At 48.8% G+C, this 22,318-nt stretch overlaps 1 protein-coding gene and 1 long non-coding RNA gene across 4 annotated transcripts in view; one reads left to right on the top strand and one right to left on the bottom strand.

Moving 5' to 3' along the window:
• Positions 1-14,911, bottom strand: part of ACER3 (alkaline ceramidase 3) — a 107,501-nt gene extending 92,590 nt beyond the window's left edge. For all 3 annotated transcript variants that reach the window (XR_003941857.1, XM_030200061.1, XM_030200062.1), the window contains exon 1: positions 14,753-14,911. Coding sequence is in view for 2 of the 3 variants with exons in the window: in XM_030200061.1 (XP_030055921.1) it covers positions 14,753-14,855 (103 nt within the window). In the remaining variant the exon portion in view is untranslated. The remainder of the gene's footprint in view (positions 1-14,752) is intronic.
• On the top strand, positions 1,151-20,438 carry LOC115468393. Its single transcript, XR_003941858.1, has 3 exons — positions 1,151-1,283; positions 14,696-14,699; positions 20,427-20,438. It is a non-coding gene; the product is annotated as an uncharacterized LOC115468393 (long non-coding RNA).
• Positions 20,439-22,318: the final 1,880 nt, after the last annotated feature.

Here is a 22,318-nt window from a genome sequence, read left to right as displayed (position 1 = left end):
TTTTGGGAAAAAATAGACGTCCATGTTTTATTCGACAATTTGTGAGCTGGGCGTTTTTGTTTTTCAGCGATAATGGAAAATGAAAGCACCCAGCTCAAAAACGAATAAATCCAAGGCATTTGTTCATGGGAGGGGCCAGGAGTCGTAGTGCACTGGTCCCCCTCACATGCCAGGATACCAATCGGGCACCCTAGGGGGCACTTTTACAAAAAAAAAAAACAAAAAGGTAAAAGAGCTCCCAGGTGCATAGCACCCTTCCGTTGGGTGTTGAGCCCCCCCAAATCCCCCTCAAAACCCACCACCCACAAGTCTACACCATTACTATAGCCCTAAGGGGTGAAGGGGGGCACCTACATGTGGGTACAGTGGGTTTGGGGGGGCGGTGTGGAGGGCTCCCATTTACCAGCACAAGTGTAACAGGTGGGGGGGGGATGGGCCTGGGTTTACCTGCCTGACGTCCACTGCACCCCCTAATAACTGCTCCAGTGACCTGCATACTGCTGCCAGGGAGGTGGGTATGACATTTGAGGGTGAACATAAAAAGTTGTGAAACGGGGGAGTCCCTCCAGTGGTCATCTGGTCATTTAGGGCACTTTTTAGGGCCCTATTCGTGGAAAAACAGGGTCCAGGAAAAGTGCCCTAAATTCTCGCTAAAAACGCATATTTTTTTTCCATTATCGGCGAAAGGCGCCTATCTCTGATCGTCCGATAACCATGCCCCAGTTCCGCCTTCACCACGGCCCCATCAACTTTGTCCGCATCCGCGACGGAGTGCAGTTGAAAACGTCCAAATTCGGCTTTCGATTATACCGCTTTATTAGTTTTTGTGAGATAAACGTCTATCTCCCGATTTGGGTCGCAATATAGGCGTTTTTCTTTTTCAATTATAAGCTGGTTGATGTGCTAATTTTTCTTCATTCCTAGGAAACTGAGTCTTAATAGTCGCTTAAAAGTATTGATATAATTATTTATTCATTCATTCGTATTTTATTTGTTAATTGTCCAATCATTTATTGTGCACTGTTATCAGTTTGGTCGTGCCATCTCAGGTGAATATTCCAGCTTAATAAAACCTTTTAAAAAGCGTGTTTATCATCTGTTGTACCATTTAATTATAGATGTCAGAAGACAAGAAAAATGAAGAATCCTTGGCTCCCTGTTCAATTGGGAAACATGCTGGTACATCAAAGTGCCACGTAATCTTCTATGCTAAGAAGGCAGGATTCAAACCTTTTGGGGATTTCACAGAATGTGACCAGAAATTGCTTCTTATGCGTTCAGAAGTAAAACTTGATGACGATTCCGTCATTTGCTTTCACCATGAATCCCTTTTCCTAAGTGAATATCAAATCCATTCAAGAAGAAGAATCATAATGTAAGAGCTGGACTTAAGAGTGATTGATATTGAAACATACTGCCCAGGCTGAAGATTTGTGATCTATTTGTTCAGCATCACTAATTTTTGTTCAGATTGGGATGATGATGACGCTGATGGTTCTAGCTTTTTATTTAGTGTCGACTTGCAGGCAGGGCAAAGCTTCTGACCTGGTTTTATATTTATCACTTCTTTTTTATTTGGGTCACAAAGTTTGGCAGCTGTTTCAATATCAATCACTCTAAGTCCAGCTCTTACATTATGATTCTTCTTCTTGAATGGATTTGATATTCACTTAGGAAAAGGGATTCATGGTGAAAGCAAATGACGGAATCGTCATCAAGTTTTACTTCTGAACGCATAAGAAGCAATTTCTGGTCACATTCTGTGAAATCCCCAAAAGGTTTGAATCCTGCCTTCTTAGCATAGAAGATTACGTGGCACTTTGATGTACCAGCATGTTTCCCAATTGAACAGGGAGCCAAGGATTCTTCATTTTTCTTGTCTTCTGACATCTATAATTAAATGGTACAACAGATGATAAACACACTTTTTAAAAGATTTTATTAAGCTGGAATATTCACCTGAGATGGCACGACCAGACTGATAACATAGTAGATGATGGCAGAAAAAGACCTGCACGGTCCATCCAGTCTGCCCAACAAGATAAACTCACATGTGCCACTTTTGTATATACCTTACCTTGATTTGTACCTGTCTTTTTCAGGGCACAGACCGTATAAGTCCGCCCAGCACTATCCCCGCCTCCCACCACCGGTTCTGGCACAGACCGTATAAGTCTGCCCAACACTATCCCCGCCTCCCAACCATCAGCCCCGCCTCCCACCACCGGCTCTGGCACAGACCATATAAGTCTGCTCAGCACTATCCCCACCTCCCAACCACCAGCCCTGCCTCCCACCACCGGCTCTGGCACAGATCGTATAAGTCTGCCCAGCACTATCCCCGTCTCTACACCACTACCATAGCCCTTAGGGATGAAGGGGGGCACCTACATGTGGGTACAGTGGGTTTGAGGGGGGGGGGGGTTGGAGGGCTCCCATTTACCACCACAAGTGTACAGGTAGGGGGGGGGATGGGCCTGGGTCCACCTGCCTGATGTGCACTGCACCCACTAAAAACTGCTCCAGGGACCTGTATACTGCTGTCAGGGAGCTGGACATGACATTTGAGGCTGGCATAGAGGCTGGAAAAATACGAATGAATAAATAATTATATCAATAAAAGCGACTATTAAGACTCAATTTCCTAGAAATGAAGAAAAATTAGCGTATCAAGCGTACTAAATATAACATACTTTGACCTGAGTAAGGTAAAATTATGTATCATACCTGATAATTTTCTTTCCATTAATCATAGCTGATCAATCCATAGACTGGTGGGTTGTGTCCATCTACCAGCAGGTGGAGATAGAGAGCAAACTTTGCCTCCCTATATGTGGTCATGTGCTGCCGGAAACTCCTCAGTATGTCGATATCAAAGCTCCATCCGCAGGACTCAGCACTTAGAGAATTACACCCACGAAGGGACACTCTGCCCAGCTCACCACCGCCGAAACGGGGGAGGGGAAATAACCCAGCTCATCCCCACACAAGTGGGGGAGGGGAATCCGTCCAGCTCATCCCCGCGGAGCGGGGGAGGGACACCACACCCGCCGATGCGGGGGGATCTGGCTTATCCTGCAACCGCAACCGCGGGAGGAGCTGACTGACCCTAACACCGCCGAAGCGGGAGGGGTACAAAGCTGCCCTACAGCCGCACGAAGCGGGAGGGAGTGCCGGCAGAATTTAAATCTCAATCCAGCCCCGTAAAACGGAGGGGAGAGGAATGCAGCAGCTCACTGTAACACAAACTCGTCTCAACTCTTGAAGAATCCAAGTGAAAGAAGAACTTGAACACGAAGTCCTCCTGAAGTAACTGAAGGCTAAACTTGAACCTAAAATTCAACCAGAATATAAACAGTACAGATATCTGGGAGGGGCTATGGATTGATCAGCTATGATTAATGGAAAGAAAATTATCAGGTATGATACATAATTTTACCTTCCATATCATCAAGCTGATCAATCCATAGACTGGTGGGATGTACCGAAGCAGTACTCACCCAGGGCGGGACATAGAAATCCCTGACCGCAACACTGAAGCTCCAAACCGGGCCTCCGCCCGAGCAGCCACAGTCAAGCGGTTATGCCTGGCAAAGGTATGGGCCGAAGCCCAAGATGCCGCCTTGCAAATCTCTTCCAAGGAGACGGACCTTAAGCCGCTGCAATGGCTTCCTTGCCCATCTTGCCACTGTAGGCTTAGAAGCCTGCAGACCCTTACGAGGACCTGTAAACAGGACAAAAAGATGATCCGATTTCCGGAAATCATTGGTCACTTCCAAGTATCTGATGATGACTCGTCTCACATCCAGAAACTGAGAGCAGAGTATTCCTCTGGGTAGACCTCCCTACGAAAGGAAGGGAGACAGAGCTGCTGAATCACATGGAAGCGAAAAACAATCTTGGGCAGGAAGGAAGGCACTGTGCGAATAGTCACTCCTGCCTCAGTGAACTGCAGAAAAAGCTCTCGACATGAGAGTGCCTGGAGCTCGGAAACTCTTCTGGCTGAAGTGATAGCCACCAAAAAGACTGCTTTCAACGTCAGGTCTTTCAGAAATGCCCTCGACAAGGGTTCAAAAGGCGGCTTCTGCAATGCTCTTAGCACCAGGTTGAGATTCCACGCAGGCACCACTGAGTGCAGAGGAGGGCGCAGGTGATTAACTCCCTTGAGAAAGCGCACCACATCTGGCTGAGAAGCCAGGGAAGCACCCTTCAGGCGGCTCCTGAAGCAAGCCAGAGCCGCTACCTGAACTTTCAGGGAAGTGAGCGACAGGCCGTTGTCCAGACCTTCTTGCAGGAACGCCAACACTGAAGAAATTGGAGCAGTGAAGGGAGAAAGTGAGCCTGCTTCACACCATGCTGCAAAGATACGCCAAACCCTGGCGTAAGCAGTAGAAGTAGAGCGCTTCCTCGCTCTCAGCATAGTGGCGCTGACCTTGTCTGAGAAGCCCTTCTTTCTCAGACGCTGCCGCTCAATAGCCAGGCCGTAAGACCAAAGGGGGAGGAATCCTCCATCACCACGGGACCCTGATGTAACAGGCCCTGCTCCACTGGCAGTCGCAGAGGATCGTCGACTGAAAGCCTGATCAAGTCCGCATACCAGGGACGTCTGGGCCAATCCGGACCCACCAGGATTACCCTGCCGGGATGCTTTGCCACCCGGTCTAGCACCCTGCCCAACATGGGCCAGGGCGGGAACACATAGAGAAGCTCTTGCGTCGGCCACTGTTGGAGAAGAGCATCTACTCCCAGGGATCGAGGGTCCCGTCCTCTGCTGAAAAAGCGCGGCACTTGGCAATTGGCCGATGACGCCATCAGATCTAGGCTCGGCTGGCCCCAGCGCTTCGTGATGTCCAAGAACGCCTGAGCAGATAGCTGCCACTCTCCGGGCTCCAAGGTATGGCGACTGAGAAAGTCCGCCTTGACATTCATGACTCCGGCAATGTGGGCCGCTGAAAGCTGCTCCAGGTTCGCTTCCGCCCACTGGCATAGATTCATAGCCTCCTTGGCTAGAGGGGCGCTCTTGGTACCTCCCTGGCGGTTGACATAGGCCACAGCCGTGGCATTGTCCGACAGGACCCGTACAGGCTTCAACACCAGTACCGGGATGAACTCCAACAACACCAACCGAATGGCTCTGAGTTCCAGGAGGTTGATAGACCACTTGCCTCTGCAGGAGAACAGAGCCCCTGCGCTGTCCTTCCCAAGCAGTGGGCTCACCAGCCCATCAAAGAGGCGTCTGTCGTGACGACAATCCACTCTGGGGTCACCAGAGGCATTCCTGCAGACAACTTGTCTGTCTGCAGCCACCAGCTCAGCGCCTTGCGCACTGCTGGGTCCAAGGGAAGGCGCACAGCATAATCCTCCGACATCGGAGTCCAGCGCTGCAACAGAGTGTTGTAGTGGTCTCATATGAGCCCTGGCCCAGGGCACTACTTCCATCGTGGCCGTCATAGAGCCTAACAGCTGCACATAGTCCCAAGCCCGAAGAGGAGAGGCTACTCGGAACTAGTCCACCTGAGCCTGAAGCTTGACAATCCGACTGTCTGGCAGGAACACTCTGCCCACTTGGGTGTCGAATCGAACTCCCAGATACTCCAGGGACTGAGTCGGGCGCAGCTGGCTCTTCTCCCAGTTGATGATCCACCCCAGGGAGCTCAAAAGAGCAACCACCCGGTTCACAGCTTTGCCGCACTCTGCATTAGAGGGGGCTTGGATCAACCAGTCGTCCAGATAAGGATGGACTGTACTCCTTCCTTTCACAGGAAGGCCGCGATGACCACCATTACTTTGGAAAAGGTCCGCGGAGCAGTAGCCAACCCGAAAGGGAGGGCTCTGAACTGGAAGAGTCGTCCCAGGACTGCAAAACGCAGGAAGCGTTGATGAGGAGGCCAGATGGGAATATGCAGGTATGCTTCCTTGATGTCCAAGGAAGCCAAGAACTCTCCTGCCTTCACTGCCGCTATAACAGAGCGGAGAGTCTCCATGCGAAAGTGCCGCACTTTCAAGGCCCGATTGACCCCTTTGAGGTCGAGGATAGGCCGGACAAAACCTCCTTTCTTTGGTACCACAAAGTAAATGGAGTAACGTCCCTTGCCAATCTGATTTTCTGGCACCGGAACGACCGCACCCAGGCGGATCAGGTTGTCCAAGGTCTGCTGCACTGCCACAGCTTTGACCGGAGACTTGCAGGGAGAGAGTACAAACCCGTCTCTTACGGGTCGGCAGAACTCTAGCTTGCAGCCGTCTCTGATGACTTCCAGCACCCAAGCGTCAGAAGTTATTGTGGTCCACTCGCCCAGAAACGAGGACAGCCGTCCTCCAATCTGCACTGGGGCGTGGACCAAGGCCCCGTCATTGGGTACGAGACCCTGGGGGAGGACCGGAGGGAGCACCTCCGGGACGGCGGTCTCTGCGAAATGAATGCTGCTTGGGGGAGAAGTTCCTCTTAAAGGAAGAGGGGGCAGAGGAGCCCGACCTGCCCGGGCGGTACCGACGGGCTTCCTGAAACCGTCCTCTGGAGGTACCAGGGCGAGTACTAGCCCGAGCCCTGACCTCTGGTAACTTCTTGCCCTTAGACGTGCCGAGATCGGTCACGATTTTGTCCAGCTCGACCCCAAAGAGCAGCTTGCCTTTAAAAGGCAATCTAGCCAGGCGGGATTTAGAGGCGTGGTCAGCAGACCAATGTTTCAGCCAAAGCCACCGCCGCGCAGAGACTGTCTGAGCCATGCCTTTAGCTGAGGCTCTCAAGACATCATACAGCAAGTCTGCCAAATAGGCTAAGCCCGATTCCAGGGCCGGCCAATCAGCCCTCAAGGAATGATACGAGGGGGAAGCCCGCTGCACCATAGTCAGGCACGCCCTGGCCACATAGGAACCGCAAACCGAGGCCTGCAAACTTAAAGCAGTCGCCTCAAAGGACGACCTTAAGGCCGCCTCCAATCTTCTGTCTTGGGCGTCCTTTAGGGCCGTGCCACCTTCCACCGGCAAAGCCGTTTTCTTAGTCACCGCAGTGCTTAAAGAATCCACGGTAGGCCACAGATAGGCCTCACGCTCACTTTCAGGCAAAGGATAGAGGCGGGACATAGCCCTAGCCACTTTAAGGCTCGCTTCCGGGACATCCCATTGAGCCGAAATTAAGGTGTGCATGGCATCATGCACGTGGAAGGTTCTAGGCGGGCGCTTCGTCCCCAGCATAATGGCAGAGCCAACAGGGGCTGAGGGAGAGACGTCCTCCGGAGAGGAAATCTTCAAAATGCCCATGGCCTGCACTAACAGGTTGGGCAAATCCTCTGAGCCGCGCTGCAGAGGGGTCATCCGCTCCAACCGAGCGGGGATCCGTCTCCTCCAAGGAATCCACAAAGGACCGTTGGGAGAACTCAGATACGCTGCCCTCATCTACATCGGAGGAGACAAGGTCCTCCAAGGCCTGGGAATCAACCCGAGGGCGTTTACCTCCGGGGACCTCAACCTCTTTACCAAACGAGGGAGCAGGGGCAGCGTTTTGCATAAGGAAGGCCTGATGCAGCAGCAAAACAAACTCGGGGGAGAAACCCCCCAGACTGTGCACTTCCGCAGCCTGGGCTACAGCCCTAGACGCACCCTCAACCGGCGCTCGCAAGAGCGGGGGAGAGACATGCTGCGCATCCAAAATGGCGTCCGGTGCGACACTCCGCGAAGGAGCCGCGCGGGAAAAACGACGCTTAACTTTAGCCGCTTTGGTGCCGTCGCCCAAATTAAGGGCGTTCATGGCATTAATGTCTCCCTCAAGGGCGGCCCACGAAGAAGCCGTCCGAGCCGCGTGGTCGGCCAAGATGGCGGAGGCGAGGAGCGGGGGATGGGCGTTTATGGCGGGAAAAACCGCCACGCCGGAGGAAGGACCGGGACACTCATCGGTCACGAAACTGTCACCCAACAAGGGCGAATCAGACTTTAAGACCCCCGCATCCCCTCTAGAAGTGCCTAAGCGATCCGGGGAGCGACTCTTTGCGCCCTCCGACGCCATATGCCACGTGGAGAGCAATCGGGGAACCCCCTGCCCGCTATAAAAAGGTAAAAATTACCTGCTTTCCGCTCCGAGCTGTAACGACCTGGTGTCCCAGTGAGTAGCTGCAAGAAACGTTTAAATAAACGTCGAAATAAACGCCTTTAAGGACGTTCAAAATTTTTTTTTTTTTTTTTTTTAACGGAGCCAGCGGGAGGGGGGAGAAAAGGAGGGACCTGGCACCACCAGGTTTGCACTTGCTCAAGAAGAGCCCTCAACCCCAGGCACTCAACAAAACCTAAAAATTAGGCTTGGAGGCCTAGCCAGAGCTGCTGCTGTGTGTGACCACCACCTGCTGAGATAGAGAACATACTGAGGAGTTTCCGGCAGCACATGACCACATATAGGGAGGCAAAGTTTGCTCTCTATCTCCACCTGCTGGTAGATGGACACAACCCACCAGTCTATGGATTGATCAGCTTGATGATATGGAAATGGCTACTTAATGGTGGCATTGCAAAACAAAAACATATCAGTGTTGTAGAGCACAATTTTCTCTTTCAGATGATACTGTTCACACGCTGATTCAGGCAGACTCTTTTTTAATAATTGGCTTTGAACTTTGGTACATTTTATTTATTTGTTGCATTTGTATCCCACATTTTCCCACCTCTTTGCAGGCTCAATGTGGCTTACAATAAATCATGAATAATGAGAATACATGAGAAAGTATACACTTAGTAATAGCAGAAGGATTTTGGGTAACGTGATAATGATAAAACATGGTATTATTTTAACAATCAAACATAGTAAGAGATATATAAGAAATATATAGCAGTTTTAGAGAGAATGTATATTTAGTAATAGCAGAAGATCTTGGGTAACATGATAATGAAAGAATATGATAGTAGTTTGGCAAGCAAATATTGTGGGGGTAATTCTGGGTATTTACCATTTGCGCTGACAGTGCCAACTTTGAAGAGATCCTGCAGGGCGGTTATAGATGCTGGTTAGTTGCAAAATGTCCAGCACAAGCATAATGCTTGTTCAAAATTTCAAGTCCGTATCTTTGTTTGCATGGAAGTTGTTGCAGTCTGAATATTGGTCCAAATATGTTCCGATGAGTCGCGACCAATTTTGATGCACACTTTGAGTCAACTTGTTTGACTGGATTTTGAATCCATAATGTTAAAATGTATTTCATCGGAATTAGCATCAAGAACTGTACAGGATTTGAATTTTTTAGCCATTCTTATAAATGTGTTTGGATTTTATTAGGCCCCCCAAAATGGCATTTTGGTAAATGTCGCGCGCTCATGGAAAGACAACCTTTCAGAAAAGGGGGTCTAGATCTGCAACTATTGCAGTCAGAGACCTCAAATTTTGGGAAACTTCCTTTAACACCTGACTTGCGCAACAGATAAAATTTGAACAAAATTGGAGACATGATGGTGGGAAGGTTTAGACCACTTGGCATGGAATAACCCTATAGCCATAATCCATAGATCCCACTTTACTGTTACTACCATATCTGAATAATACTTCCCCAACTCGAAATAGCCTCTGTCAGAATTAATCACATAAACCTACTCGACCACCTTAATATAGTCCTGTTTTACAGACCTCCTGGAAACTGGTTTGATTGTCAAACACATTTTATGGACTTTATATGGAATACGTGTATGTCAACCTCTAACCTAATTATAATAGGTGATATTAACCTCCACCTTGAAGACTCTAACTCTGTTAATGTACCTGAACGCATGGATCTTTTCCTATTATGGGATCTTCATTGGCCAAATATGGAACCAACCCATATTAAAGGACACACACTAGACATCATCACTCAAATTCTCATCAGACCTAATTCTTCTACTATCATCTACAAAATGGACAGCTGTACCATGGTCTGACCATCACAAATTAAATCTTCTCCTCCAATGGCGAAGAAATAACTCACACCATATTAAGGAACGCTTATCATACACTACAAGAGGTCAAATTAATCCGGTTACATTTTGGCAACTATTTTACATTGATGAATGGTCAATTCAAACGAACTCTATTCACTTTCTCCAAGACTGGGACAACAGATGCAGAAGCATTTTAGACAACATAGCACCATTACAAACTAGAACCTCATGCAGAAAAAAAACTCTATAACTTGGTTTAATGAAGAACTGAAAAAATTAAAAACCCAAGTTAGAAGGTTAGAATGAGCATGGAACAAAAAGAATGATGACTCCACATTCAATGCTTGGAAATATCTACAAAGAAAATACAAATATACTATTAGATGAACCAAAAGAGCATACTACAAAAATGAAATTGGGCCAAACAATAATTCACATAAACTCTTCCAATTAGTGAAAAACCTATTAGACACCACACCGATTACCTCTAATAGCACAAACATCCCTTCAGCAGATAATCTTGCTAACTACTTCAAAGAGAAAATTGTTAAGTTACGACTCACGTTACCTATTAATTCCACAGACTTCGTAAAATTTCTTGTTTGTCTAGACCCACTACCCGGTGAACATCCAGCAGACAGAACCTGGACTAACTTCGATACACTTTTGGATGATTCCATCTCCCAAATGCTTAAGAAGTTTGCCAAATCCCATTGCAAACTAGACATATGCCTTAACAAACTTTTAAATTCAGCTCCTCAACAATTCATATCTGACCTTACGCTACATATGAATTATATGCTACAAAATGGACTATTCCCAAAGGATAAAGGAAATATTTTACTCACCCCTATACTCAAGGATCCAAAAAAAACTGCAGATGACTTAACCAATTATCGCCCAGTAGCGTCTATTCCCCTGTTAACCAAGTTAATGGAAGGTATGGTGACCAAACAACTCACCGAACACCTAGATAAATTCTTAATTCTCCACGATTCCCAATCAGGGTTTCGGGAAAACCACAGTACCGAAACAGTATTAATTACTCTTCTCACTAAATTCAAACAATCAATAGCAACCGGCAGCAACATACTCCTCCTACAGTTTGACATGTCCAGTGCATTCGATATGATAAGCCATAAAATTTTATTAAATATTCTGGATTACTATGGAATTGGAGGTAACGTTCTCAATTGGTTTAGAGGTTTTTTTAACTACAAGATCTTACCAAGTAAAATTTAACTCGAATACGTCAGCTCTATGGACACCAGACTGCGGAGTTCCCCAGGAATCTCCACTCTCCCCAACCCTTTTCAACTTAATGACGCCGCCCCTGGCCAAGATATTATCCAGTCAAGGCCTTAATCCGTACATATATGCGGATGATGTAACGATCTACATCCCGTTCAAATGTAATCTATTGGAAATTATGGATATCAACCAAAGCTCCCAAATTATGCATTCATGGGTGAATGCTTTTCAATTAAAACTTAACGCTGAAAGAACGCAGTGCCTTATACAACATAACACAAGCAAATTCACCTCCATAACAACTCCAAACTTTTCCCTTCCTGTCTCAGACATCTTAAAGATTCTTGGAGTAACCATTGATCGTAATCTTACACTTGAATGCCATGTTAAGAATACAACTAGGAAGATGTTTCAGTCAATGTGGAAACTCAGAAGACTAAAACCTTTCTTCCCAAGAGGCATCTTTCGTAACCTGGTACAATCAATGACATTGAGTCATCTAGATTATTGCAATGCGCTGTATGCTGGTTGTAAAGAATATATCATCAAGAAACTTCACAGCCCAGAACACCGCAGCTAGACTCATATTTGGAAAGTCAAAATACGAAAGTGCAAATCCCCTAAGAAAGAAGCTCCACTGGCTCCCAGTTAAGGAACGTTCTGTCGTCAAAGTTTGCACTCTGGTTCATAAGGTCATTCATGGAAACGCTCCGGCATACATGTCAGACCTTATTGATTTACCACCCAGGAACGCTAAAAGACCAGCACGCACATTCCTTCACTTCCCTAGCTGTAAAGGCCTAAAATACAAACTAGTACATGCGTCCTGCTTTTCCTACATTGGCGCACAGCTGTGGAATGCATTGCCACGTCATCTGAAAACTATTCATGACCTCTTCAACTTTCGAAAATCACTAGAAACTTTTCTTTTTAACAAGACTTACCATAATGATCAACAATAGGACCTCTAACATCACCAATTACTTGATAATCTTACTGTTTTCTGATATGTTTTTTGAATTGATTATATCCATTATGTTACACCTGTTCTTTATATAACCAATTGTTTATCTACTCTTGATACTCTTGATTGACGATTGCTATGATGTATCATTGTAAGCCACATTGAGTCTGCAAATAGGTGGGAAAATGTGGGATCCAAAGGTCTCCTCTATTCTATCTGCTGCTTTTGACACTGTTGATCACAGCCTACTCCTTGACACGCTGTCCTCACTTGGTTTTCAGGGCTCTGTTCTTTCCTGGTTTTCTTCTTATCTCTCCCAGCGTACCTTTAGTGTATATACTCTAGTGGATCTTCCTCTACTTCTATCCCACTGTCAGTTGGTGTACCTCAGGGATCTGTCCTGGGACCGCTTCTTTTCTCCATCTATACTTCTTCCCTTGGTACTCTGATATCATCCCATGGTTTTCAGATCATCTTTATGCTGATGACTCCCAGATCTACCTCTCCACACCAGAAATCTCAGCCAAAATCCAGGCCAAAGTATCAGCCTGCCTTTCTGACATTGCTGCCTGGATGTCTCAGCGCCATCTGAAACTAAATATGACCAAGACTAAGCTTCACATCTTTTCCCCTAAACCAACCTCTCCTCCTCACCCATTCTCTATTTCTGTGGATAACACTCTCATCCTTCCTGTCTCATCAGCTTGTAACCTTGGGGTCATCTTTGACTCCTCCCTCTCCTCTGCACATATTCAGCAGACTGCAAAACCTGTCATTTCTTTATCAGCAAAATTCACCCTTTCCTTTCTGAGCACACTACCAGAACCCTCATCCACGCTCTTATCACCTCTCGCTTAGACTATTGCAACTTGCTTCTCACAGGTCTCCCACTTAGCTATCTCTCTCCTCTTCAATCTGTTCAAAATTCTGCTGCATGACTAATATTCCGCCAGGGTCGTTACGCTCATATTAGCCCTCTCCTCAAGTCACTTCACTGGCTTCCTATCCGTTTCCGCATACAGTTCAAACTCCTCTTATTGACTTATAAGTGCATTCACTCTGCAGCTCCTCAGTACCTGTCCACCCTCCTCCCCGGGAACTTGGGTAAATCTCTCTTATCTGCACCCTTCTCCTCCACTGCTAACTCCAGACTCCATTCCTTTTATCTTACTGCACCATATGCCTGGAATAGACTTCCTGAGCCAGTACGTCAAGCTCCATCTCTGGCCGTCTTCAAATCTAAGCTAAAAGCCCACCTTTTTGATGCTGGTTTTTAACTCCTAACCCTTATGCACTTGTTCAGAACCCTTATTTTATCATCCTCACTTTAATATTCCCTTATCTAGTTTGTCCTGTTTGTCCTAATTAGATTGCAAGCTCTGTCGAGCAGGGACTGTCTCTTCATGTTCAAGTGTACAGTGCTGTGTACGTGTAGCAGTGTTATAGAAATGATAAGTAGTAGTAGTCTTTGGGATTCCGGAATCTTGCTAGTCTTTGTCATCCCTTATTTGTCCTGTTTGTCTGTCCTGATTGTAGGCTCTGTGGAGCAGGGACTGTCTCTTCATGTTCTAGTGTACAGCGCTGCGTACCTCTAGTAGCGCTACAGAAATGATAAGAAGTAGTCGTAGTAGTCTTTGGGATTCTGGAATCTTGCTACTCTTTGTCCTTTTCCCTTATTTGTCCTGTTTGTCTGTCCTAATTAGATTGTAAGCTCTGTCAAGCAGGGACTGTCTCTTCATGTTCAAGTGTACAGCGCTGCGTACGTCTAGTAGCGCTACAGAAATGATAAGTAGTAGTAGTCTTTGGGATTCCGGAATCTTGCTACTCTCTGGGATTCTGCACAGAATCTTGCTACTCTTTGGGATTCCGGAATCTTGCTAGTCTTTGTCATCCCTTATTTGTCCTGTTTGTCTGTCCTGATTGTAGGCTCTGTGGAGCAGGGACTGTCTCTTCATGTTCTAGTGTACAGCGCTGCGTACGTCTAGTAGCGCTACAGAAATGATAAGAAGTAGTCGTAGTAGTCTTTGGGATTCCGGAATCTTGTTGCTCTTTGGGATTCTGCACAGAATCTTGCTACGTTGGGATTCCGGAATCTTGCTACTCTTTGTCATTTTCCCTTATTTGTCCTGTTTGTCTGTCTTGATTAGATTGTAAGCTCTGTCGAGCAGGGGCTGTCTCTTCATGTTCTAGTGTACAGCGCTGCGTACCTCTAGTAGCGCTACAGAAATGATAAGAAGTAGTCGTAGTAGTCTTTGGGATTCTGGAATCTTGCTACTCTTGTCCTAATTAGATTGTAAGCTCTGTCAAGCAGGGACTGTCTCTTCATGTTCAAGTGTACAGCGCTGCGTACGTCTAGTAGCGCTTTAGAAATGATAAGTAATAGTAGTAGATACAAATGCAACAAATAAATCTGTTTTCCATTACCCGTGCTGCGATCTGGTTTTTTTTCCCCCTTGTTCCCTATTGCCTCCCCACCCCCGCCCAGGGAGCAGATGGCTCCATCGCAGGCAGGCTCTCTGCATTGTCCGTGCCAGGCCCGAGCCGTGCCGTCTCCCGCCCCGACGCGAGGGAAGGAGAAGGGGTGAGGCGAGTATGGGAAAGGGGGCGGGGGGGGGGGGGGTCCCGAGCGGCGCTTTTACTCACAGAACTCGGCGACGTAGAAGGTGACGGCATAGTTCTCCTCGCACCAGTCCAGCGTGGACGTGGGGGAACCCCAGTAGCCAGGCCTATCGGCCGCCGGAGCCATAGCGCTAGCGGAGAAGAAGAGAGAAGGGTGCCGGGCCGGCCACTGGAAGAGAGAGACAAGAGACCTGGCTCCTCCCATTCCCTTCCACTTACACGGGGTGGGAGGAGCTGCAACCAATCCCGCCTCTGGGCCTGGTTACCATGGCAACCGGCGGCGGCGGCCGGGCGGGACACGGGAAGAAGCCGCTGCCCTCGCGCGCCTTCTCCTGCAGCTCTCTGCGAGTTGCTTTGCTTTTCTTGTCGAGGGCGTTTTAATGAAGCAGCACTTAATAGTGGTCGTAGTGGTGCCTCTTGTGTGTCTGATTTATAGTAGTCTAGTACATGTGGATTGCGTGCCACTGCAATCAAAGATAGGCTAGAGTTAAGAGGCGAGGTCAAAACAAGAGTTATTTGAATTTAATACCTGTTTTACTAACTTGTAAAAGTGTGTGTGTGTGTGATATCACAGGGTTTTGAGCCTCTATGTATGTATGCGATATGGATCTTGTGCTAAAAGACGTCAATATGAAAGGGGGGAATATGATTCAGACCTTTAAATACTTGAAACACTAATCTTTTCCAGAGACGCCAAGGGTGGCCCAGCCCAAACCTGGAGATTTACCACTGTTGTGCCGTAGACTGAAGGCCAGTGACTGAGGTTGCTTTCTCACACAGGCTCCAGCCATATCTAAATCCAGATCTGGAAGATGCACATTCCAAAAAAAATATTCTAATGTAATCAATAAATCGAAAAGAAAATTAGCTTGGTTGCCTCATCATTTTATTTTTCGAATGCTGTTGGTCTCAGGTTCTGGTTTCTGCTTTTCCCTGTCTTCTCTTAACTGTCATGCCAGAGTCTCCTTGTCCATTTGGTAACTCTTTTCTCTCCATGTACACCACCCATCTTCTCTCTGTGTGCCTTATCCATTCCATCCAGCAACTGTCCTCCATGCAGTGTTGCCAGATAGCAAAATTTTTTCCAACCCCAAAGTAGCCCAATAGTATACATATTAATAAGGCCGATATGAATATTAATATTGTAATCATCATAATCAGCAGCAACATAATTAGCACATTCAGCACCATAATCATAATCATAATTAGCACAAATTAATAATCCATCCATCCACCCACAAAAGGAGCAAGTTTTCACAAACCATCTCTCTCTTTTGATATAGGCACAGGAAGGGAAAAAAAAAGATTTGACATGCTCCCAGGTTTCTACCTAAATCATGTTTAATGTGGGATATAAATGTTATAAATAAGTAAATAGATAGAAATTCTGAATGTTGAGCACCTGCTTCTCATAACACAATGTCTGTTTTAGTGGCCCTTTACCAGGAGAAAAAAAATCTCTTCACCAATACAACACGTTCTAGGGTGTTCCTATTATCAGCCCCTCCAAATGACACACTGATTACAATTTATAACAAATTACTAATCTACCTATGAAAAGTTATTCTGTTATTATACTTCCTCTTTTTACATCCGTTTGCTGCACAAGCTGGCATGTTTGAAGATTGTCACGTTTTCAAAGCAGGATCTGGGTTGTGAGCCCTTGGGCCATTGCCGAGGAGCGGCAGTGGCAGGCAAAACCACCCCACACCAGAGATTAGGCAAATCTCAGGCAAGTGGTTAGGCTTCACCTGCACTTGGCCACTTTTCACCCAGAGTTGAGCTCTGGGCTTCAGGTGGCCGGCAGGACTTGCTGGACAGGGCAGGACTGGATAACAGCAAGGCAGCACAGGGACTGAGGGTCAGAGGGGAAAGGGAGGAACTTGGGCAGCAAGGCAGGAAACTGGGCAAGGAAGGGAAAGCTAAAGGGCAGAACAAAAAGCTACAGAATAGCCAATAAACAGGGAACAAACACTGAGGCCCTCATGATCAAAAGCAAACTCTGGCGCTAGAGGCTGTTAACGCCATACTAGCACCAGAGTTTGCAGCCGACCCATGATCAGAGCCCTCGAGCGCCTGAAACAGCGCACTCGAGGGCTCTCAGCGCAAGTAGCATGCAAATGCATGCTAAACAGGGCTTCTAGCGCAATTAGCTTGCAAATGCATGCTAATTGGCGCTTAACGCATTCATCCCCAATGATCAGCGACCAGCGTGCCAAAGATTGGGTCGCTGGCCGCAGCAAAATCAACACCAGCTCCGAGCTGGCGTTAGATTTTGCAGATCATTGGGGAGGAATGGTGAGCCCTGTCCAGCATGCAGTTGCATGCTGGCAGGCCCCCCTTCCCCCCCAAGGCAAACGCGAACGGGGGCTGGAGGTCCGGTGGGTCTCCAGCCCCCGAAACCCCCAGAAATCGTCGATCCATCAACGGGGGGGGGGGGGGGGGGGGCTGGAGGTCTGGTGGGTCTCCAGCCCCCGAAACCCCCAGAAATCGTTGCTCCATCAGCGTTGTCTTTAAATTCCCTGGTGTTTCGTGGTGTCGTGACACCCCCCTAGCAGGGTTGCCAGGTAGAAATTTTTTTTCCAGCCCAATCCAGGCCAGAAACCAGCCCAAAACCCGCCCAAACACAAACCCCGCCCCTGACACCCCCACCCCCGCGTCACCGGCCCCGCCTCCCACGTCATCGGGCCCGCCTCCCCGTCATCAGCCCCGCCTCCCCATCATCGGCCCCGCCTCCCACGTCATCGGACCCACCTCCCACGTCATCGGCCCCGCCCAAAACGTCACTAACCCCGCCCAAAAACGTCACTAACCCCGCCCCCCGCGGCCGAAAAAAATCAAAAAGCCGCCCAAAAAGCCGCCCGGAAGCCCAAAAAAACCACCCAAAAAACCGCAACCTGCCGCGGGCAAAAATTACCCGCGGCGGGTCGCGGAAAACCGCCCAATTGGGCGGTAAAACCGCCCACCTGGCAACACTGCCCCCTAGCCCTGTCCTGGCCCCGTCCCGGCCCCCGGCCCCCCTACCTTGTGTTGGAGGAGGGACGCAGCCTGCCTGCCTGCCTCCCTCCTCTTCCAGTCAGTCGACACCCAAAATGGCGGCGCCCAGCACCGCCCACTGCATCCTGGGATGCACTGGGCGGGGCTACAGACCATGTAAGGGATCAGGAGGGGACCCGCCACCAGATCCAACACCTCTGACCTTGCAGTCACTTCTCTGGCTGAGAAGCGCGGCTGCCGCAGGGCACAGCAGGCCCTGCAGAGTTTATGGAGAGAGTGAGAGCGAGAAAAAAAGGCGCGCGTGGGTAGCCAAATCTTGCCTCCTATTGGTCCCCCCCTCCGTAGATCTGGAACCTCTCCTCTTCCCCCCCCCCCCCAACAATGGGTCTAACATTTGTTCCTCTTCCCTCCCCCCACCGGTAGTCTGGCATCTTGCCCCCCCCCCCCCCCCCGATCCTCAAAAACCAGTGAGTCGCAGGCAATGCTAAAGATGCGCTGCTGCTTCTGGCTGCCCTGGTCCTTCTCTCTGCTTGGTCTCTTGAAAAGAAATTGCACCAAAAAAGGCAAGACGAAGCAGAGAGAATGCCTGGGGCAGCTGGAAGCAGCAGCGCATCTTTAGCACTGCCCGTGACTTGCTGGTTTTCAAGGACCATCGTGAGAGGGGAGGGAGGAGGAGATGCTGTTGAAATCAGAGTGGAGTGGAGGGAGAGGGAGAGCTACGGGACCCATGGGAGGGAAGGGAGGGAGAGTTGCTAGACCGTGGGGTCGGGGAGCCTAGAGCGTCAAAAAAACAGCTGGTTGGCAACCCGAGCAGGGAGCCAATGCATGAGATCAGGAAGGGGCCCAAATGTGTGTGGCTTGGCATGTCTGGAGCAGGGGCGTAGCCAGACAACAGATTTTGGGTGGGCCTAGGCAAGAAGTGGGTAGGCACCAAGTGTTCTCTCCCCCTCTCCTCAACCACCACTCAAAAAATATCTCAGCTGGTGAGAAAACGCTTCTTTCCGTTTTGGCAGTCTGCAGCAGGCATGCACTGAAAACTGAGCATGCGCAGGTGCCGTTATTGTGGAGAGTAGCGTTTTCGTTACCATCAGGGGGAAGTCTTCAGCTGGCGGAGCTTGGGATCCCCACCAGCTACCACTAAACATGTGCTACTGTTGGGTGGGCCTGAGCCCTAAGTGCCCACCCAGGCCCACCTATGGCTACGCCACTGGTCTGGAGACGGGGAAACATGTAGTACTAGAGATCATGAGCTGAGGTTGCAAGGTGGGAGACTGAGGAGCAGTGTCAGGAAATATGTTTTCACAGAAAAAGTGGTAGATGCCTGGAATGCCGTCCCACAGTGACAAAATTCAAGAATTCATGGAATAACACTGAGGATCACTATATAGAAAAAAGATGGAATCCAATTAAAGCAAAACTTAAATGACCTCATAACTGGAATGAGCTTTGATGGCAGCTTCAGAGGTTCGGAAGTAAGACCGATGCCAGGTGGGCTTCTATGGTTTGGGTCCCGTAAATGGCAAAAACAGATCAGGATCAAGGGCTGGAGTGGGCTTTGATAGCGACTCCAATAGTTGAGAAGTAGGACTGGTCTTTATCCACCGACATTTACTATGTTCTTTTTTTTTTTTTAATGACGTTTTCATCCATTTATATCTCAAAAACAAATGAAAAAAATAAATAGTTAAAAGTAACAATGAAAAACAGGGGAACTGAAGTATAATATTCAAGCTCACATTATGAGGAGAAAGAGGAATAAACTCCTTCAATTTTAGGGAAATGTATATATTTATTTATTTGGATTTTGCTCACACCTTTTTCAGTAATAGCTCAAGGTGAGTTACATTCAGGTACACTGGGTATTACTAGCAGGGGCGTAGCTACGGGTGGGCCTGGGTGGGCCCAGGCCCACCCAATCTTGGCTCAGGCCCGCCCGCTCACCTGCCAAGTCTGCGATGATCCTCCACTCTGCCGCTACCACTGCCGCTGCCGCTGCGTCTCTGTGAGCAGCCTCGGCAAAAGAAGAAAATGAAGCGCGGGGCCGCAGCAGCCTTCAGGCATGCGCTGTCGGCTCTGCCATTCTCTGCCCCCGCTGACGTCAATTTCCTGTTCCGAGGGCTGAGGACCGGCAGACCAACAGCGCGTGCCTGAAGGCTGCTGCGGCGGCAGCCCTGCGCTTCACTTTCTTCTTTTGTTGAGGGCGGCTGCTCACAGTGGCAGCGTGTAGAAGGGATGCAGTTGAGCTCCCTGGTGAGCTCAGCAGCCGTTTGGGTGCCTGGGGAACTAAGGTAAAGCTTCTTTTTATCCACATTGGGTTGGGTGTGTTAAGTAGTCTGTGATGTTTATGCATCTTGGCTTTAATGTCATCTACAGCAGTATTCATGGATCTCTCAAGCACATGGCATTATTTTTCTGGGTGGAGGAGCATAGAAAAACTATTTTGTTTGGAAGGGGAGGAGGAAGAAAGTGTGTCAGGGTGTATGTTGCATGGTGGAGGGGTGGGGAGAGAGATCAAAGATGTTGGATGGGGACAGAAAAAGGGGAGACACTGGATGAAAGGAGGAAGAGAGAGGAGATGGATGAAAGGAGGGAGACATTGGACAGAAGGTGGAGAGAGAGGGAAGATGTTGGTGGAAGGGAGAGAAAGGGGACATGCTGGATGGAGGGGAGAGGGGAGAAGCTGGATGGAAAGAAAGAAGAGTTGGGATGCTGGATAGAAGAGGGGTACAGAGAGAAAGATGGTGGGAGAAAGAGGGGACATGGAAAAGGGCAGGGGAGAGACAAGCTGTTGGGGAGAAGGAAAGGGAGCAAGGGGGAGACCCTGGTCAGATGGAGAGAGAAACAGGAGAAATGCTGGATGAAAGGAGAGAGAGAGAGGAAAAATGCTAGAAGTAGGGCACTCTACTCATGCCTATATATATATATATATATATATATAGTGCCCACCCATATTAGCTCTGGGCCCAGCCAAAATGTCAGGTCTGGCTACGCCACTGATTACTAGGATTCACTATCCCTGTCAAGGCCTCTTAAAACGTAATATTCTTAAGGCTTTAATATCTGAGAAGTGGCGTAGGAAGGGGGGGGGCGGTGGGGCGGTCTGCCCCGGGTGCACGCCACTGGGGGGGGGGGGTGTCGGTTCTGCTGGTTCCCTGCTCCCTCTGTCCCAGAGCAGGTTACTTCCTGTTCCGGGGCAGAGAGAGCAGGGAACCAGAGGAGCCAACGCAGCTCCCAGTGACATGCACTCGGGGCGGTTCGGCCCTCCCACCCGCTTTCCTATGTAAGTACGCGCTCCGGGGGGGGGGGTGCACTTCTGAGGGGGGGGGTGTGCTCCGGAGGGGGGAGGGTGCGCCATGCTGCACCCACGGGGGGGGGGGGGTGCAGCGGCGACCCGCCCCGGGTGTCAGCTGCCCTTGCTACGGCACTGAACCTCGGCACATCAAAACACCCAGAAGTCTGCTTTCTTTTTCTGAAACTTACTTTATTGGAGGAGTGGCCTAGTGGTTAGGGTGGTGGACTTTGGTCCTGAGGAACTGAGTTCGATTCCCACTTCAGGCACAGGCAGCTCCTTGTGACTCTGGGCAAGTCACTTAACCCTCCATTGCCCCAGGTACAAATAAGTACCTGTATACAATATGTAAGCCGCATTGAGCCTGCCATGAGTGGGAAAGCTGGGGGTGCAAATGTAACAAAACTAAATAAATTGAATAAATGTAGATAGTTTACTCACAGCCAGTAGATGTTCAGAAGTTCATGCCCCAAGGCAAGAGGCTTTGTAGTTCTGAGAGCTGCAAGGGTGGATGGAGGCAGAAATGTGAAGAAAGGAAGCTTGTTGCAGAGATGGGAGGGTGATTACATAGATGGCAGCAGTTCAGGGATGAGGTGCTGAATTTGTGCAATATCTCATGACAAAGAATGAACGAGGTAGAAAGATGAGTTTGTTCTTTAGGGGAACAGAAAGACAAGTGCTGAGATGGGCAAGATGGAGAATGTGCCTGGTGGAGACAGGGAGGTCAGGAAAAGCCCCACACAAGCCCAGATAGGGGGAGGTAAAGAGGCCAATAGCATTATGTTAGTATTAATATTAGCTTTTCCAGGGTACACTGTTAAATGTTTGTTTATTTGTTGTTACATTTGTATCCCACGTTTTCCCACCTATTTGTAGGCTCAGTGTGGGTTACATATGTTGCAGCTCAGAGGAAGATAACCATCCAAAATATATATTTTTTATTTTTCAAAGAATGCTGCTTCTTAAATGATGCTTTCGAGTAATTTGTCAGTCTTATTGTTCAGTAGACCCTGCTTAGAAAGGGGGGGGGGCGGGAGGGGCGGTCCGCCCCGGGTGCACGCGCTGGGGGTGTCGGCCCCGCTGGTTCCCTGCTCCCTCTGCCCTGGAACAGGTTACTTCCTGTTCCGGGGCAGAGAGAGCAATGAACCAGCGGAGCCGATGCAGCTCCGAGTGATGTGCACTCGGGGCGGATCGGCCCTCCCGCCCGTTCCCCGCAAGTAAGAATTCGCTCCGGAGGTGGGGGGTGCATCGCGGAGGGGGGGGGGGGTGCGCGCCGTGCTGCACCCGAGGGGGGGGGTGCGCAG

Source organism: Microcaecilia unicolor, chromosome 4 (genome assembly GCF_901765095.1).
Source record: "Microcaecilia unicolor chromosome 4, aMicUni1.1, whole genome shotgun sequence".
In the NCBI taxonomy this organism is placed as follows: Eukaryota; Metazoa; Chordata; class Amphibia; order Gymnophiona; family Siphonopidae; genus Microcaecilia; species Microcaecilia unicolor.
This window is presented reverse-complemented; position numbering and strand designations above follow the sequence as displayed.